Source organism: Rana temporaria, chromosome 5 (assembly GCF_905171775.1).
Source record: "Rana temporaria chromosome 5, aRanTem1.1, whole genome shotgun sequence".
In the NCBI taxonomy this organism is placed as follows: Eukaryota; Metazoa; Chordata; class Amphibia; order Anura; family Ranidae; genus Rana; species Rana temporaria.
Genome location: NC_053493.1, coordinates 273,578,060 through 273,598,703, shown reverse-complemented (window position 1 = coordinate 273,598,703; position 20,644 = coordinate 273,578,060). Strand labels below are relative to the sequence as shown.

At 42.6% G+C, this 20,644-nt stretch overlaps 1 protein-coding gene across 5 annotated transcripts in view; it reads right to left on the bottom strand.

Moving 5' to 3' along the window:
• Positions 1-20,644, bottom strand: part of LOC120940808 (myelin basic protein) — a 239,111-nt gene that overhangs the window by 105,591 nt on the left and 112,876 nt on the right. For all 5 annotated transcript variants that reach the window (XM_040353865.1, XM_040353863.1, XM_040353864.1 and 2 more), the window contains exon 3: positions 16,146-16,254. In XM_040353865.1, the coding sequence (XP_040209799.1) occupies positions 16,146-16,254 (109 nt within the window). The remainder of the gene's footprint in view (positions 1-16,145; positions 16,255-20,644) is intronic.

Below are 20,644 nucleotides of genomic sequence, written 5' to 3'. Positions count from 1 at the left end.
CTCTAGTATGTAATTACATTTACAAATCTGATGATGAGGTTTGGCTGGAAGATTGCAATTGAGGGGCACTTCAATGCAATTTTCATCTGTCACAACATTTAAGCTCTCCGATCATTGAAGCCTTATTGATGGAATCAGTGCAGTATCATGTTAACCTGAATAATATAACCGGGCTCTAATGCTAGCAAGCATTTGCTCTCTGCTAATAGAACTCTTGCCAATGACAGGCAGTTTTTCCATTAACGTAATTCATGGATGAACTACAGTCAGGTCCATAAATATTGGGACATCGACACAATTCTATTTTTTTTGGCTCTATACACCACCACAATGGATTTGAAATTAAACAAACAAGATGTGCTTTAACTGCAGACTTCCAGCTTTAATTTGAGGGTATTTACATCCAAATCAGGTGAACGGTGTAGGAATTACAACAGTTTGTATATGTGCCTCCCACTTTTTAAGGGACCAAAAGTAATGGGACAATTGGCTGCTCAGTTGTTCCATGGCCAGGTGTGTGTTATTCCCTCATTATCCCATTTACAAGGAGCAGATAAAAGGTCCAGAGTTCATTTCAAGTGTGCTATTTGCATTTGGAATCTGTTGCTGTCAACTCTCAATATGGGATCCAAAGAGCTGTCACTATCAGTGAAGCAAGCCATCATTAGGCTGAAAAAACAAAACAAACCCATCGTAGAGATAGCAAAAACATTAGGTGTGGCCAACTCAACTGTTTGGAACATCCTTTAAAAGAAAAAATGCACCGGTGAGCTCAGCAACACCAAAAGACCCTGGAAAACAACTGTGGTGGATGACCGAAGAATTCTTTCCCTGGTGAAGAAAACACCTTTCACAACAGTTGGCCAGATCAAGAACACTCTCCAGGAGGTAGGTGTATGTGTGTAAAAGTCAACAATCAAGAGAAGACGTCACCAGAGTGAATAGAGGGTTCATCACAAGATGTAAACCATTGGTGAGCCTCAAAAACAGGAAGGCCAGATTGGAGCTGGCCAAATAACATCTAATAAAACCTTCACAGCTCTGGAACAACATCCTATGGACAGATGAGACCAAGATCAACTTCTACCAGAGTGATGGGAAGAGAAGAGTATGGAGAAGGAAATGAAACTGCTCATGATCCAAAGCGTACCACCTCATCAGTGAAGCATGGTGGTGTCATGGCGTGGGCATGTATGGCTGCCAATGGAACTGGTTCTCTTGTATTTACTGATGATGTGACTGCGGACAAAAGCAGCATGATGAATTCTGAAGTGTTTTGGGCAATATTATCTGCTAATATTCAGCCAAATGCTTCAGAACTCATTGGACGGCGCTTAACAGTGCAGTTGGACAATGACCTGAAGCATACTGCAAAAGCAACCAAAGAGTTTAAGGGAAAGAAGTGGAATGTTATGCAATGGCCAAGTCAATCACCTGACCTGAATCTGATTGAGCATGTATTTCACTTGATGAAGACAAAACTGAGGGGAAAATTCCCCAAGAACAATCAGGAACAGAAGACAGTTGCAGTAGAGGCCCGGCAGAGCATCACCAGGGATGAAACCCGGCGTCTGGTGATGTCTATGCTGTCCAGACTTCAGGCTGTAATTGACTGCAAAGGATTTGCAACCAAGTATTAAAAAGTGAAAGTTTGATTTATGATTGTTAATCTGTCCCATTTCTTTTGATCCCTTAAAAAGTGCGAGGCACATATACAAACCGTTGTAATTCCTACACTGTTCACCTGATTTGGATGTAAATACCCTTAAATTAAAGCCGAAAGTCTGCAGTTAAAGCACATCTTGTTTGTTTCATTTCAAATCTATTGTGGTGGTGTATAGAGCCACAAAGTTTAGAATTGTGTAGATGTCCCAATATTTATGGACCCGACTGTGTATGTGTATGTGTATATATATATATATATATATATATATATATATATATATATACACACACATACACACACACGCGCGCGCACAGGCACATTTTAATAGCAAAATGTGTACCCCTTCATGTTACATGGGTGCAAATTGAATTGACACAGATTAAAGCAGATTTATATTGATTATTAAATCATTAAAAGTATTTTTTAATGCAAGCAGTTCTGTGTAAAACTAAGAACTGGACAGGCAGAAATACAAATGGCAGGTAAAACAGCTTCATTATATGTATTTCACTTGTGGATTTAGTTGTTTCCCTTGAATTCAGCTATAACATTGCAGTATTTTATTGTTCTGTTAAATAAGAATGAACAATGTTTATGGTCAACTTTTTTCCAGGGCACATTAAACATTTTTATCTCTCTGCGTGAAGCACATGACATTAGTTATAATATTTCTTTACGAGTTATAAGTATATGTGCAATAACGTTCAATGTCTCTACCACAAATTAAATTAAACTTAAAATCAGTGCAGAATATAGCAGTTTAGAAGGCAAAATAAAAGAGAACAAAGAAGCTGCTCCGAGTCTGTGGCACATTTATGTAACTTGTTAAACAACAGCAGCATTGATAAGTGTGGACAATAAAAACTTCAGCATTGTAGAATAACGCCCTTCCCTAGAAACATCCATAATGTGCGCCTTTGGTGTTCTGGTTTAACTGCGAAGGGAAAAAAAAGCCTTGTGCTCCCCCTGTTGAATGCTATAAAAACTACCAGGCATTTATCACCTGTGACAATGAAATTGCCGCTATAAGGATTTAGTGTTAGATAGTCAAAGCTTTAAAAAAAAAAAAAGGCTAATAAAAACAAATAAGGGCATCGCTGTGTTTATAGTAGGTTCAAGTGTACAATATGCAGGTATTACACTGTTGTACTGGCTTCCAATAGGAAAAATTTGACACAGTCTTTAGTCTGACTTACTCCATAGTCTCCACATCTCAGGTGTTGGCTCCACTCATCTCCACTGGTCAACCTTACCAGCAACAGGAAAACCACACACTGAGATGTAAAAATTATGTTTTTCAGAACTTGTCCCTGCTGACTATTTTAATAAAGGACATCGTTTTGCATCTTGGTATGCAGTGTTCCTGTTGCTGGCTTTTAATATTCACATTTCCATACGCAGTGCCGATCCTGACCTCCCTGGGGCCCTAAGCAAAACATGACATGGCACATTAAAAATGAGAAGCGGGGGGCGCTGACGACAGTGACATGTCACATTAAAGAAAGTTGAGAGGCGGGGGGGAGGGGGTGTTCTGCTGTCGGAAATTACATCTTACATTAAATTGAGAAGCGGGGGGTGCTGACTTCTTACCTATTCTCCCATGCAGCCAGCGAGTTGAGAAGCAGGGTGAGGGGGCGAAAATTACTTCTTACCAGGCGGGGCCTCTAGTAATTTGGGGGGCCCTTTGCAGCTTTGCGGGGCCCTAAGCGCCTTGCATAGTGAGCCTATAGGGCGGATCGGCCCTGTCCATACGGATACACAATTTTCCAAGTGTAATACACAGAATGTCACCAGTTCAGCTTACCTTAAAGTGTATGTCAAGGCCAAAGAAAAAAAATGTATACAGTACATTAAAACAGTCACATCTTCCTTGTTTTGGTCCTTTAACCCCTTAATTTCCCGGTGGCCCTTTAGGGCGGGTCCCAATGCTGAAAGGTAGGATGGACTTACTGGGTCACTGTAATTGGATGTCAGTGGTCACATAGAGACCGGGAGTGGTCTGTGACATCTCAGTCTGAGCACAGAAACCTTGGTCCCCCCATGGACACATGTGTGCAACTTGTAGGCGAGAAGGCCCATCTTCCCTACTGTTGCACATCTGCTTTACGTGGTTAAGGAGGTTAAAGGCTTCGCAAGTACAGTGCAATACCTAATTTGGCAGACATGGGTAGGAGTGCAAACCTCCTTCACTTGGAATTATTGCTAACCTATGGAGTCTCTATCTGTTGAGTACCAGCAATTGAAAGAGGCCACTGGGTTTCTGAAGTGGATGCAATTGATTTGCTCAAAATAAATAACACTTAAAGTGACACATAAATCCACCTGACCAGAATGGACACAGTTACTTTACATTTGGTAACACTGGCACTGATACCCTGTTTCCCCAAAAATAAGACCTACCCTGAAAATAAGACCTAGCATTATTTCCCATAAGGGCTGCAATATAAGACCTACCCTGAAAATAAGCCCTAGTTAAAAATGCTTGTAAAATCCTAAAATCCGCTCTATTACAGTAGTATATATGACAGTCAATAGGATTTGTGTCTTTATCCAGGTGTACCCTCCCTCCGCCCATCTAATACACTTGTCCATCCAGTCCTTACAGCCAGTGCACTTTACCTTCACACATTCTCAACAGCATATACTGGAGGCAGTCTAAACAGTGCTGATGCTTAGAGCTCGGACATCTGCTCCATTTGATTGGTGTGTTTGAGGTCATTCGTTCATTGATATTGAAGATCTTGTCTCACAGTGATAACATCCAGTGATTATATTAAGCCCTGTTGACCCTCCGAGCGTATGCTCTTTAGGGTTCAACATTTCTGGTAAGCCTCTGTTTATTTGGTGACGGCTTCTTCACAAAGTGTATGTCAAGTCCAGATTGTGGGAACACCATTTGGCTTTTCTGTCTACACAGGACTATTTACCTATTGAGATTTCACGTTTACTCAAACTTCATGTTTGCTTAGAACTTTTTCACCCATTGGACATTTATGTTTTTTTCACCTATTCATTTTCTTGCATTTATTTTAATAATTTTGATTGTACACTATTCACATGGTGATTTCAATTTTTATACCCATGTTACTTGTTTACTTGCATAAGACATACAGTTTATGCACTTATTTGGGTTAACATTTAGCACTACAATTTATATGTTTTGTTTGTCACTTTCCACTTGTCTATTGGTTTTTGTAGCTGCTCACTTATCTAGATGGCACAGATTTATTTTGTTTTGTGTTTTAGTTAGCTACAAAGCCAGAATCAGTTTGCTGTAGTCCCCGTCACTGATTCCCTATCTGACCTGTCTTGCAGCATGTTTTCATAGTACCAAGCAAATGAAGAACACAAAGTAGAAAGAAGGCCTCAATACAAGATCTGAAACTCAAGTACAGAAAGCACAGAAATTCAGTTTGCCATTCTATACCAAAAGCTGTAATCAGTTTGTGATGTACTGAAGCTGGCATACTACACGTGTTGTCCAACTAGACCATGATGGATGTGAGGTGCAGAGTTTATGGTTTGCCGTGATCCTAATGGCAATGTCAGGTAAGCGATCCCAACAGATGACCTACCTTCTCCTATTGAGTCACTCCCTCACTAGCCAGACCACCAACTAGGCCACGTGATACCCTTGGTGATTCTGCTGCTGGCTCACCCCTCTGGCATTTGACTAATGCTTGTAAGTGCATTAGTAGTTTGCTCCCTTGCACATTGCAAGCACTGGTTGCACTGTCACCCTGTGCGGGTTTCCTCTGGGTGCACCGTTTCCTCCCACCCTCCAAAGACAGGTTAATTGGCCCTAGTATGCGTTTGTATGCACGTGAGGTGGTGACATTAGATTGTAAGCTCTTTGAGGGCAGAACTCATGTGAATGTTAAATATGTAAAGAGCTACGTATATTGTTGGAGCTCTACAAAATTTGTAATAAAAGCAATACCACAAAACAAATCTTCATACAGTATGAATTTTTGCCCTAGACAACAGATTTTTATTACTTTACTTCATCATTCCCTTATGAGACGAGTGGTTCTGACAGAAGAACTAGGAGTATGTTAAAATGCTTTATGGATTGCTAAGTGAAAGGCAATTAAGTAAGAAAAAATAAGTAAGAAAACGTGTAATCCGAGCACATTAAGTGATGAATAGCCTACGCGGTTGAGTTCTTAGATAAATGACATCACTTTATCACTGCATGAATTATTTCATTCCCTCTCAGCAACAGACACCACAAATAAGGAAGAGGAGGGGCACAGAAGACCTCATAGGAGCGTGTGCCCATTCTACAATCTGCACAGCTGTCGTATTGTAGCTAAAAATATGAACACTGCGTAATAAAATCTGCCTGATTTGTCCAAGACAGACCTCATCTACACGCATGTTCAAAGCTATCTGTTGCTCTAATTCTGGCCTCTCTGATGCCGGCTTAATGACACACTATCTAATGATTACTGCAACACAGCCAGATAAAGGATTGTGGAAACATCTGCCTGTACAATACAAGATGGTTTGTTTTTGTCTGTATTCTGCCCTATGTGGAAAATAGTGAAGAAACTGGGAGGCGAAATGACAGCCTCTCCTAAATGAAGTGCATGCTGCCATGTAATAGATACACACGGAAGGATTTTCTGAAGCCTCAGAAGGGAAAAGCTGCTGATAGGCCAAGTCTGATTACTCACTGAAGAAAAATGATTCGGTGGTGTATGCACAAGGTGTGACAGATCCACATGACAACACATAGCTAAAGGAAATGGTTCAAAGATTAGGAAAAAAAAAGCGTACATGATGGAACGATGCTTGACAAATCATATACAAATGGTCGGAGCTCAGGCAGAATGTAGACTACAAAATCCATTTAGATGGTTGAAGCATGCTCTGTGTTTAAAGAATTAGGACCTCAAATCCATCAAAATACCTTATGCTAAAAGATTTTTATTTTTAAGCTAAAAAAATAATTATGCTAAAGGAGAATTGTATTTAAAGAGAATACAGCCACGGCCAAAAGTTTTGAGAATGACACAAATACTAATTTTCAGAAAGTCTGCTGCCTCAATTTTTGAGATGGGAAATTGCATTTACTCCAGAATGTTTAGAAGAGTGATCAGACAAATTGCAATTAATTGCAAAGTTCCTCTTTGCCATGAAAATTAACTTAATCCCATAAAAAAAATTCCACTGCATTTGTGAAGAAGGCTTCAGGGTGCCCAAGAAAGTCCAGCAAGCGCCAGGACCGTCTCCTAAAGAGTATTCAGCTGCAGGATCGGAGTGCCACCAGTGCAGAGCTTGCTCAGGAATGGCAGCAGGCAGGTGTGAGCGCATCTGCATGCACAGTGAGGCGAAGACTTTTGGAAGATGGCCTGGTGTCAAGAAGGGCAGCAAAGAAGCCACTTCTCTCCAAAAAAAACATTAGGGACAGATTGATCTTCTGCAGAAAATATGGTGAATGGACTGCTGAGGACTGGGGCAAAGTCATATTCTCTGATGAAGCCTCTTTACGATTGTTTGGGGCATCAGGAAAAAGGCTTGTCCAGAGAAGAAAAGGTGAGCGCTACCATCAGTCCTGTGTCATGCCAACAGTAAAGCATCCTGAGACCATTCATGTGTGGGGTTTCTTCTCATCCAAGGGAGTGAGCTCACTCACAATTTTGCCCAAAAACACAGCCATGATAAAGAATGGTACCAAAACACCCTCCAACAGCAACTTCTTCCAACAATCCAACAACAGTTTGGTGAAGAACAATGCATTTTCCAGCATGATGGAACACCGTGCCATAAGGCAAAAGTGATAACTAAGTGGCTTGGGGACCAAAACGTTGACATTTTGGGTCCATGGCCTGGAAACTCCCCAGATCTTAATCTCATTGAGAACTTGTGGTCAATCCTCAAGAGGCGGGTGGACAAACAAAAACCCACAAATTCTGACAAACTCTAAGAAGTGATTATGAAAGAATGGGTTCCTATCAGTCAGGAATTGGCCCAGAAGTTGATTGAGACCATGCCCAGTCGAATTGCAGAGGTCCTGAAAAAGAAGGGCCAACACTGCAAATACTGACTCTTTGCATAAATGTTATGTAATTGTCGATAAAAGCCTTTGAAACGTATGAACTTGAAGTGCGTGTAATTATATTTTACTACATCACAGAAACAACTGAAACAAAGATCTAAAAGCAGTTTAGCAGCAAACTTTGTGAAAACTAATATTTGTGTCATTCTCAAAACTTTTGGCCACAACTGTATACAGTTTTAATATATTTCTCTTCCAGACAAAAAAAAGTTAAAGGTATTTAAACTGAAGAATAAAAATGTACAAACAATACTTCAGCTTTCCAGTATTTCTAGAATGGTGACTGCACTCATTTTCCTTTTTAAAGGAGAAATATGGCCAAAGCTTATGGCCATATTGTGATGCAGCAGCCCCCACAGAGACCCCCTTTTACTTACCTGAGCCCAGTCTTTCCCATGACGGGGAGGAGCACATCAGCTCCAGCCAGTGTCTCTGGTCCTGATTGGATAGATTGACAGCAGCGCAGCCATTGGCTCCCGCTGCTGTCAATCAAATCCAATGATGCAGTGGTCGGGGCGGGGCCAAGTCCTGCGGTCTCTTTCAATAAACAAAGCAGCAGGATACAGGTCGTGCCCGCATGAGTGCCCAGAGGGAGAGTGGTTTTCCAACAGGGCACTCGAGAAGAGGAGAATCGAAGCCACTCTGTGCAAAACCAGCTGCATAGAGGAGGTAAATATGACATGTTTGTTTTTTTGTATTTTTTTTAACTAAGCTTTAGTTATCCTTTAAACCCGAGTTGAAGTTTGCTCCCTGCTTCCTTCCCCCCACAGCCTTTCCACATCACAGGTCTCAGGAGACTGTAGGACCATAAACAGGGTGACCATTCACGGGGTGCAGCGTGCAGAAAGGAGTCACAGTTGGCTGCTCACAGTTAAGATGCTGCCGCCTGGACATGAACACTAGCAAACAGATGGGTTGGGTGAGGACATCGCTGGATCCTGGGACAGGTGAGTGTGTTTTTTTTTATTATTATTTTAGACTTTTATTTTTTGTTTACAGGATGAAGATCCTCTTTAGGTATCCTGGAAATTGTTAACCACAAACTGAACCCTAAGCCTAGTACACATGGGCCGAATGGCGGATGGCATTAGCCGGTTCAATAGAAACCGGCCAACATTTGGCCCCTGTGTACTGGAGCTGGTCCGAAAGAAGTAGGGACGATTGATGTACTAACGTCGGATTGTTAGTACAGCAGCTTCTTGTGAGCTGTCAGATTGTTTTCCATTCAACCTGCTAGGTTGAACGAAATAAAGCTAGCTAGTAGTGCTAGTAGAGACTTTTGTAATGAAATCTAGGAACATTTCCAGGGGAGATCTATACATAGAAATATAGGGCATTTAATAACTTATAAAGCCAAATAAAACTGATTCTATTACACAGTTGGCGACCAAAAAATGCTAATCTGAAACACTGAGGTTTTTTTTACTTTGAAGTTGTGTAACATTAACGACTGAAACATTTTAGCACATTTTTTTATGCAAGTCAATGTTTCCAGACAGTTGGGTGCTTTCCACATTTTTTTCTTAACTTCCTTTTAGCGAACTTTAAAAATATACTAATCAATTTTAGTTATAAAAATCTACAGTAGGACAGAATGATTCACTTAACTTATCATATTTATAATCAAAAACAGATGGATGAGAGGACAAGGAAGAGCAGTGATAAAAAAAAAAAAAAAAAAAAATCTAGGAGGATTACTGGGGGCCGCTGCAAATTGGAAATAAGGAAAAATAACTTGTAATTTCTAAGATTTAACTCCATCTGTAAAAATTCGATGAATTTTATAATACATTCAAAGATCAACATAGTGACTTTTTTAACAGAAAAACAGGGTAGAGAAACTTGACTGGCCTGCACAGAGTCCTGATCTCCACCTGATAGAACACCTTTGGGATGAATTCGTGCAGAGACCGTGAGCCAGGCCTTCTCTCCCAACATCAGTGCCTGACCTCACAAATGCGCTTCTGCAGGAAAAGTCAAACATTCCCATATTCACACTCCTAAGCCTTGTGGACAGCCTTCTGCCCGGTACACACGTCTGGTTTTCCTGTCGGAAAAACTGTGTTGAGAGCTTTTCGTCGGGAATCCCGACCCTGTGTTTGCTTTCCGCCAGGAAAAAATCCAGCAGGAAAACCGTTCTTCTGTATGCTTTTCCGACGGGAAAAAAAAACGTGCACGCTCAGAATCAAGTCGACACATGCTCAGAAGCATTGAACTTAATTTTCTTGGCTCGTCGTAGTGTTGTACGTCACCGGGTTCTTGGCAGTCAAAAGTTCACTGAACTTTTGTGTGACCGTGTGTATGCAAGGCAGGCTTGAGAGGAATTCCGTCTGGAAAACCAGAAGAGTTGAAGCTGTTCTAGCTGCAAAGGGTGGGCCAACTCAATAAAGGCATGTGTCCCAATACTTTTGATAATATAGTATATATATATATACACACACACACACACACACACATTATATATATATATGCTAGATTCAGAGACAGCGGCATATTTTTGTGCGGGCGTAGCGCATCTCATATGCGCTACGCCGACGTAACTGAGAGGCAATAGCAGTATTCAAAAAGCACTTGCTCCCTAAGTTACGTTGGCGTAGCGTAAATGGGCCAGCGTAAGCCCGCCTAATTCAAATTAGGAAGGTAGTGGGCATGTAGTATTAAAATTAGCCGTGACCCCATGTAAATGAATTCCCGAACGAACGGCACATGCACGCGCATGCTCAGAATCACGTCGCATATACTCCCTAAGATACGACGGCTCAATGTGTACGACGTGAACATAACCTACGCCCAGCCCCATTCACGTACGACTTACGTAAACGACGTAAAATCTGACGGCAGTTCCGACGTCCATACCCTAACATGACTTAGACCAGCTATTTGGTGGTTTATCTTTACGCCGGACGTACGCCTTACGTAAACAGCGTAGCTTACTGCGACGGGCGCAAGTACGTTCGTGAATCGGCGTATGTCGCTCATTTACATATTCAACGCATAAATCAATGGAAGCGCCCTTAGCAGCCAGCGTAAATATGCACCCAAGCTACGACGGCGTAGGAGACTTACGTCGGACGTAGGAAGCCAAAATTCAGGCGTATCTTGTACTGTGAATTAGGCGCATAGATACGACGGCGCATGCGTGGACTTAGGCGGCGTATCATTAGATACGTCGGCGTAAGTCTTTGTGAATCTGGGCCATATAATTTATATATATATATATATATATATATATATATATATATATATATATATACATATACATATATACATACATATATATATACATATATACATACACATACATACATACATACATACACATATACACACACACACACACACACACACACACACACACACGTGCAGGGACAATCCGCCCTATAGGCTCACTATGCAAGCCGCTTAGGGCCCCGCAAAGCTGCGGAGGCCCCCCAAATTACTAGAGGCCCCACCTGGTGAGAAGTCATTTTCGGCCCCTCACCCCGCTTCTCAACTCACTGGCTGCATGGGAGAAGAGGTACCCCCTGCTTCTTTAAGGTAAGATGTCACTTCCGACAGTAGTACACCCCCTCCCCTCGCTTCTCAACTTTAATCTTTAATGTGACATGTCACTCTCGGCAGCCCCCCCCCCCCCGCTTCTCAACTTTAATGTGACATGTAACTTTGCTTAGGGCCCCAGGGAGGTCAGGATCAGCACTGCACATGTGTGTGTGTGTGTGTGTGTGTGTGTGTGTGTGTGTGTGTTTCCAGGCACTTTCTTACTTCACAGTGTGCAGGGATCACTATATAACAAACCTGCTCACTGCCTTTCTTTTCTCTGCAGGGAACTGGCATTTTGATATGTTTAGAGACCTGACAAGGTCTTCCAAGTCCAACTAAAGACACAAATAGATATGCAGTCAGATAGACACTGCTACTTCCATTTCTCTGTTACATTGTTGTGCAAGGTGTCTAAATATGACTGTGCCGCCCAATGGGCACCAGAGTTAGACCCAGTCTCTGCATTACAAGTCTGTATGTGGAAACTTGCTTTGAGGAGTGTGGCTTTTGCTCAACTCTGCCAGAACATACCACTGCAGTAGAGCTGGAGGAAGCCATATTTTCTTGAGAAAATGAGGTGTATGATGTGTGGAAGGAGACCCACACAAGAACACATGCAAACTCAATGCAGATAGGAACAAATACCTCCACTGCAGCAAGGCAGAAATGCTCTAAGCTACTTAGACCCCTTTCACACTGGGGGGCTTTGCAGACGCTATAACGCTAAAAATAGCACCTGCAAAGCACCCTGAAAGAGTGTGTCCATTCACTCCAGTGTGAAAGCCCGAGAGCGGTGTGCTGGCAGGACGCTAAAGATTTTCCTGCAATCCGCATCTTTGGAGTGGTGAAGGAGTGGTGTGTACAGTGCTTCTCTACCGCTCTTGCCCATTGAAATGAATGGGCATTGCAGCTGAACCGCCGGCAAAGCACTTTCCGGGTGGTTTTAACCCTTTTCTGGCTGCCATCGGGGGTTAAAAGTGCCTCGCTAGTGGCCGAATACCTCCGCTAAAAATAACGGCGCTTTACCGCCGATGCAGCCCGAGCCCCAGTGTGAAAGCGGCCTTAGTCTAATTTTTTTTTAGCCTTACATTTTTCCTAGCATTCCTACCATGAAGTGTGTGGTTCACAGACCTGCTATCCAACAAACCCTGTTTATACAGACTGGTTGGTAGGGTGGTTTTTCAGTGCACTATCTCTGTTTTTTTTACTTTTACTAAATCTGATATTCTAAATCTGGTGTGATCGATTTAATGCATCTGTGCAAAAGAATCTCCCACATAGGGCTCCAGAACCAGAACTATCAATGGATGGACCTGACACTAACACTAAGCCCTTGTTCCAAATCGCATGACAAGTCGCACCCTATTGTCGGCAATAGAACCATTCAAATCAGTGAGACTCTGACTTTGAAAAAAAGGTTCCTTAACAATTGTTTGTGGTTCCAGGTGCGACTTGCATAGACATCTGTGCATGAAGTAGCACAGATGTCATCCAAGTAGCACCTGAAATCGTACTGACCTGCTACTTTGAAATCGTGTTACAAGTTTCAAGTGAAATAGCACAATTTTAAAGTAGCATTAATGTGCACCAGGGCTACTAAACCAGGGTTTGACAAATTTGCCTGTAATCTAGGAGCCAGCTAAAAAAGTTAGGAGCCAGAAAACGCGCCCCGTCCTGACGAGCTTGCGCGCAGAAGCGAACACATACGTGAGTAGCGCCCGCATATGTAAACGGTATTCAAACCACACATGTGAGGTATCGCCGCGATCGTTAGAGCGAGAGCAATAATTCTAGCCCTAGACCTCCTCTGTATCGCAAAACATGCTGTTTAACTTGTAATGCCAACGGCCACCACCAGATGGCGCCAGCTGACAGAAGGAAGCGCTTGGGACTTCACAAGGCCGCGGCCTCAATTACCGGCCGTCACGGTCCTGTGCCTCCGTGCGCCCCACCTCCCCCCACGGCGCGATCGGCAAAGCCGCGGCCTCAATTACCGGCGGGCGCCAGGTCACAATTTCTTGTCGCAATTGCGACCTGGCGCCCGGATATTGTCGACCCCTGTACAAAACCATTTTTCCCAACCTCCAAATTTAAACCTCACCTATTCCCAAACCCCAATATTCACCCCAAGTTTTAATATAACCCCTTAAAGTGTTAATAGACCCATGACCCTGCAGTATCTATATATGTCTCCCACAGTACACAGAACATGGAAATGCAATTCTTTTCCCCACACCAGTACAGTATATAGCAGCCTTGTGACTTCTATCAGTTCCTGGTAAACCTTGTAGGAGGAGTTTTCATTCTCCCCTGACCCTCTGTCTGGACAGTGCTGATTGGCCTTGTGCTGATCACATGCACCCTCCCCAAAAAAATAAAAACTCTCTAGCAATACACACCAAACTGAGCATGTGCAGCCCGTCCCATGGCTCTGTAAATATCAGGTTAATTTTTTGAGACAGATGAAGAAGAGGAGGATAAGAGAGATAGGTTTAGGTTCCACAGTGAGTATAACAAGCATGCTTTACCACATATACAGACTGATTTTTACTGTTGTGGGTTTAGTAACACTTTGGGGGTTATTTACCACTTTGCACTACAAGTACAACGTGCACTTGAAATTGCACTGAAAGTGCACTTGGAAGTGCAGTCGCTGTAAATCTGAGTGGTAGATCTGAAATAAGGGGAAGCTCTGCTGATTTTATTATCCAATCATGTGCAAGCTAAAATGCTGTTTTTTATTTTCCTCAGATCTACAGTGACTACACTTCCAAGTGCACTTTGCACTTGTAGTTTGCACTTGTAGTGCAAAGTGGATTTGCCTTTAGTAAATGACCCCCTTTAACTCTAATCCTTAAGAGACATCAATACATGTTATAAAAAGAGAGCTCTTACTATAAATTTCTGACTCCTGCCAAGTGCATCTCAAATGTAAATCAATCCGCACAGTGCACAATTTTATATCCATCAATCTAAGGCTACTTTCACACTGAATGATGTTTTTCAGGCGTTTTAGCACTAGAAATAGCACCTGTAAAGCACCTGAAAAATGACTCCATGCCACCCCAGTGTGAAAGCCTGAGTACTTTCACACTGGGGTGGTGCGCTCATGGGATGGGAAAAAAAGTCCTGCAAGCAGCATCTTTGGGGCAGTTTTGGAGTGCTGTATACAGCGCTCCTAAACTGCCCCTGCTTATTAGGAAGCGCTGTAACACGGGTGCTTTTACCCATTCCTTCGACCGCTAGCTGGGGTTAAAAGCACCCGCTAGCGGCCGAAAAGCCCTGCTAAAATGGTGGTAAAGCACAGCAAAAACTAGCGGCGCTTTACAGCTAGCGTGGCATGGGCCCCACAGTGTGAAAGTGCCCATACTGTTTTATCATTTTGAAACTGGTGTACTTGGGAAGACCATAGATGTTCTTTTTCTGCATCCAGTGCCTGTGCATACTTACCCCCAACCCCTAACAATCATAACCCCAAAGCTAACATTACTTTTTCTACACAAAATGTAGTAACATACAAATATACTATGAAAAATAACAAAAACAAATGTGCCAAACTACAACCTGCTCAATTCTGAAAATCACTGATTCACAAGACTTTGCTGGGATCCTTCCTAGCCCTTAAAATCGATTCACACCAACGCGGGTCGCGCTTTCCAGTTGCGGGAATAACATAATTTCCAGCATCTTCAACCACCCGAAGCCAAATCGCACTGCTCTTGGGAGACGTGCCGGGCTGGCATTCATTCTGATCGAGATCACGGGTGTGGGAACCGTGGTTTCCCTTGCGGCTGTGTTTTTAAAAAGGTGCATGAACCTTTTTTGTGTGTTTCACATGGCACAGCACCCAAATGAAAGGGCTGCCATGCCCGAGCAAACGCTGGAAGCACGGCCTGTACTAGTGTGAACCGAGCCTTAGGGCCCGTTTACACCACATGCAGTGTAGTGCTTTATTTCTGCATCAAAAACACGTGAAAAGTAGATTATATGGGTGGCATTGTATGGGTGGTATTAATGGCATAGTTCACACCAGTTCAGTGCATTCCAGTGTGTTTTAGTTGACGGAAAAACAAAACTTACAACATTCTGCTCTTTTCCTGCACAGAACTGTAGCAGGACATGGTAAAAAGCATAAAAAAACACACTGGAGCCCAATACAATGAAGAAAAAAAAAAGACAGCAAAAAATAAAAAAGCATCTGAAATGCATTAAAAAAAACACACCATAAAGCATCAAAAAACGCAATAAAAACATAAATGCAGAAATGCACTGGAACGGATCTGGAGGACGTTTTGTGGTGTCCCAGCGCAGTTGGCTACTGAGCAGGTCTGAAACATTCCTCAGCTATTCCCGCAAGTGGATACATAAAAGAAAGGTCTGAACTTGCTTCTAAGCAAATGAGATTTGACAACGTTGCCCTGCTTATATGACACAATAGCACCAGAGCCATGTTGTGCAATGAACAGATTTCACTTCTTTTTTTTTTAAATATAGCTGCACATTCTTTGCTCTCGGTTAATGTCCATTGCATTCTGCCTTTTTAAAAAAAAAAAATGTTGGGTTTGTTCTACTGCGAGGAACACACCTAAAAAACATTTTAATGTGGTCAATCCTTTTAAGATTGTTTTTTGTATTTCAAGCAAGATTTGTCCGACAGCAAAATGCCAAATAGAAATTATAATTTTTTATGAATGAATGAATCCTGTAGCTTACAATTCTAAAGAATTTCTTCACTTTAGTACAATTCCGGATAGAGCGTGCTACAGCAAGGAAGAGAAAAACACCTCCCACAAATTTCACATTAGTGTTTTTTTACAGCTTATCTTGACTTCTACAAAGAATTCAAGTTACTTCTTGTTTGTGACCGATACATACCAAACACTTCATTATCATCACATTCCTGGACTGGTTCTGTTGCTTGACTCTCAGGCTTCTGTTCTTCAACTACAGGCTTCTGTTCTTCAACTACACAATCTTCAACACTCTGAAATAAAAGAAATTATAATATATGGTTTATTTTTTATATCATATAAGGGAAGTTTTTTTTTTTTTTTAAAGGACTTTTCCTTGATTGGATGATTAAAGCGAACACATTCATTTATTTCAATTAATTTATTAAAGTGCATGTCAAGGCAATCATTGCTCCTGTTAAAGTGCTGCGCCCAATTCAAGAAACATCTGCGACAGTGACTTGTGCGTCAAATTCAGTTCTAATTTTCACCACTTTCACATTGTGGCGCAAACGCCTGCGACAAATCCAAAGTAAAACACTGTCAGTTTGTATTTTACAAAAGTTAAGCGAATTAAGACCAAATCTTGTTTGGCATATAGTTAGGAGGTCAGAATGGACCCACCAATATGTGTAGGCATGTATTTGTGCTCAACGCTATCCTAGACCTTCATTCCAACCGCCATATATGAATGAGTATGACTTGGAAATAAAAATAAAAACCCTGCAGTATTTTTAAAAAAATCTTATTTGTTACTGTCATGGATGTATATTTTTTGAACGTTAATTGAACACAACACATTAATATTAGGCATAGTTTGATGTATGCTCTCTTAGCTTCTTCTGCAAGGGACAGGCTTTTTAACCTCATAATAGTAAGAGCTATCATTGTACATTCAGGTAATCAGCAGTAATAAAGAATTGCTAAGCTAGACGATTTTTTGTGTTTCTGTCTTCAGTATGTATGGCTGTAGGTGCAAGACTGATAAACCTTTCATTTTCCAAAAAAAGTACTGTTATTGGTAAAACAAATATGTTAAAACTCCTAGATTTTTTATGTTAAAACTCCTAGCTTTTTTATGATATATCCTGTAAAATGTTGCTCCATCTCATAAAAAATAAACTAAGGCCCCATTCACATCTGGCAATGTGAACCTTTTTTTTTCATGTTTGTCATGTAACAGCATAGGGCAGCCCATTCACTTGAATAGACTGGTACTCGTGCAAACGCTCCGATACCCAAAACCGACACCAGAAATGACGTCAGCTTGGGCGAATCTTCACTGTAGCTGCCCACCCCTCTCCCTCATCTTGCACAAATCAGCCTAGCTATCTAGCCTTGGTCCATTGTCCTGGCGGTCTGGGTTCCGATTTTCAGTAATGTGCAGCTTTTGCTGTTTCCCCTAGTCACCATGGTGACCAGACACTGAGGATCGAAACAGATCTGAGGCAAGACAGTGGGTGGGAATGTAGACAGGCTCCAATCCTTGCAAGGAGCCTGCAGAAAACCACACCCGCTCCTGCCCCCTCCCCAGCAATATAGCTTTTTTTTTAATGCATTGCATGCTGCTGGGCGGTCCGACTGCGAAAAAATCTCTTAATTGTAAGTTCCAAATTAATTGCAGGCAGTATAAGCGGTGACAGCCCACTTCCACAATGGCCTGGATGGTGGAAAAACATGGTCCTGGGGGTACAGTGGTGACAAAGATTATGGCTGAGATTTGTTAGGGGTACAGAGGTATGAAAGAGGAGTATTGATGGCAGTGGTAGAAGGGAGAAGTGCAGTGGTGGCAGGGGACACATGGGTGGCATAGGAGCGCAGGTGTGGGAGGTAGTACGGTGTGCAGATGTGTTTGTGGGGAGGAACAGTGCTGGCAGTAATGTGTTGTTGGGTCCTCAGTATCCTCCTTCCCTCTGCCAGCTGTCACCTCTGCCCCCACATCTTTCCAGCTCCCACCTCCTCCACACCCACCAGCCTCTATCCCCCCCAACATTATCCTCAAGCCTCCTACTCTTATCCACTGCTGCAAATGAAAAACTGTCTGACCATACATTCCTTTAATATGTCCACAGCCACCAATACATCGCCCAGCCCTCATGCCCTATACTCTACCACCCCTATTTAACACTCTAGTGGTCCCTCCCAGCCATCCAGAAATCTCCCAATGACCCCCCCCCCCCTCAGGATCACAGCCTTTTCTATCACAACTACCCCAGCACTCCCACCCCACAATGTCTATCTCAAACCACCCTTAGCTACCCTGCTCTCACCCCCTACTCCCCTTTCTTCCCCACCTTCCAAACCACCCCTCTACCTACTCTTCCTAGGCAATAGGTATCTGTAATTGGTATCGGCGAGTACTTTAGTATCAGTACTTGTACTTAGTGTTAAAAAAATCTTATCCCTAATCTTATCCCTAACAGTAAACTACTCATATACAGTAATCTACTCTGACTTGATATACAGTACTCACGTTACTATGTTTTGTTTTAGTCATGGGACATAAAACATGAGATTTGGGAAGATTCTCAATTCAAACAATCTCTGTTTGCTGCAGGCAGCCACTGCTTTGTCATCAGCATCTTATCAACAGATTTAGATTAGACCTGCCTGCTGCAGGCTGACATTATCTTGTCTATAGCTCTCCAACAGGGTCTGTGCCATCTGCTTTATAAAACTGATGGAGAGGATGCGGTAAAATCTAAATGTATTATTCTGAAGTTCGGCAGCTCTGTGGAAAAAAAAAAAAACCTTAGATAGGACCTGCAATTCAATACCTTCCAGATCACAGAGTAAATTCCAGAGTAGTGAAGAAAAACCTAGTCCGTTTCAATGGAAGTCACATCACTGACCCTGAACTGGTGTGTAATTAGAGTGTATCCAGACACTTTAACATCCTTTTTTATGGCTTTTTTGCTTTATTTTCACCTGTTGATTTGGCCTTTAAGTCTGCTATTTTTCAGCTTTAAAAGACCAAGCTGTCCAGAAAAAGTGGCAGCTAGAGGGTTAAAGTGCAATTAGACCCCCCTTCTTTAAAGCCATAGAAGCCAAAGATTTGGAGTTGCCATGGTGCTGCACATTTATTTCACTTATGACACCAGCTATTTGATGGTTTGACAGTTCAGTTGAGAGCAGAAGCAGCCGTGACAGTTATCATTCACAGCATGCTTTGAATGCAACTATTTGGGGAAAAAGTTAAATCAATGGGTTTAGTTCCACTTTATTGGCAGAAGGTTTTTTACCTCACTGAATACATAGGCCCAGATTCTCGTACGAGTTACGCCGGCGTATCTCCAGATACGCCGTCGTAACTCTGAGTTTGATTAGATTTGTATTAGATCCGACCGGCGTAAGTCTCTTACCCCGTCGTATCGAAGTTGCATATTTACGCTGGCCGCTAGGTGGCGCTTCCGTCGATTTACACAGTGAATATGGTAATGAGCTAGATACGCCGATTCTCAAAACGTACGTGCGGCCGGCGCATTTTTTTTACGTCGTTTGCGGAAGGCTTTTGTCGGCGTATAGTTACCCCTGCTCGATGAGGCGTACCAATGTTAGGTATGGACGTCGGAACAGCGTAGAATTTTTTTACGTTTTACGTCGTTTGCGTAAGTCGTCCGTGAATGGGGCTGGACGTGATACTGAGCATGCGCGCGAATGCGCCGTTCGAAAAAAGCGTCAATTACGTGGGGTCAAGAGTAATTTCCATAAAACACGCCCACCACTTCCTCATTTGAATTACGCGGGCTTACGCCGGCCCAGTTACACTACGCCGGTGTAACTTAAAGCGCAAGTTCTTTGAGAATACGGGACATGCCGCTCTAAGTTACGGCGGCGTAGTGTATCTCAGATGCGCTACGCCCGACTAAAGATAGGCGATTCTACGAGAATCTGGGCCATAGTTTCCCCTGCAGCCACCCCACCGCAGCCAATGGGGAGGAAGCCGGGGCTGGGCCGCATCACGCTCTGTGTGTCATATGGACACTCTACATGGGGCCTAGGAGCGAGCATGCACGCTTGTTATGGGGGCACTCAGCAGGGAGATAGAGCAAGGAGCACCAGCGGGGGACCTTTACTATTACTTTAACTTCACAAAATCTGTGCAGTAAATTGCCTCCAGCATTGTTCCCGTTTCTTCTTGCTGGAGGCTGCCATTTTGCTGAATCCCAGAGCCCACAAGCTGCAGTAAATCTTTACGCTGTCAGCAGATCAATCTCAAAATTTTTGGCACAGTGCCAAAAAACAGAGAGCAACTGAGCATGTGCAGAGTATGGTGAGACAGTGTATCACTGAATTTTAAACAGTAGAGGAACTTATTTTTAAATGTTTTAGGCCCCATTTATACATGATTTTCTGCTTGTAGCTCTAAAACGCTCAACAACCCCATTCATTTCAATGTCCCCTGTTCACACCTGAGCGTACTGTTGACTTAAGCAAATTGCCTGAAGCGCAAAAAAGTACATGAGCTTCTGTTTGGCAGATTATAGGCCCCATAGACTTCGATAGGAAAATACCTGACTTCAGTTTACTAGCGTTGTGTTGCTCATTTTCTGCTCAAACAACAGCTCTCCACCCCTGATTTCCTCTCCTCCCCCTAGTGCTTTCCATTGGCTAAACAAAAATGCCTAACGCTGTAAAACGCTT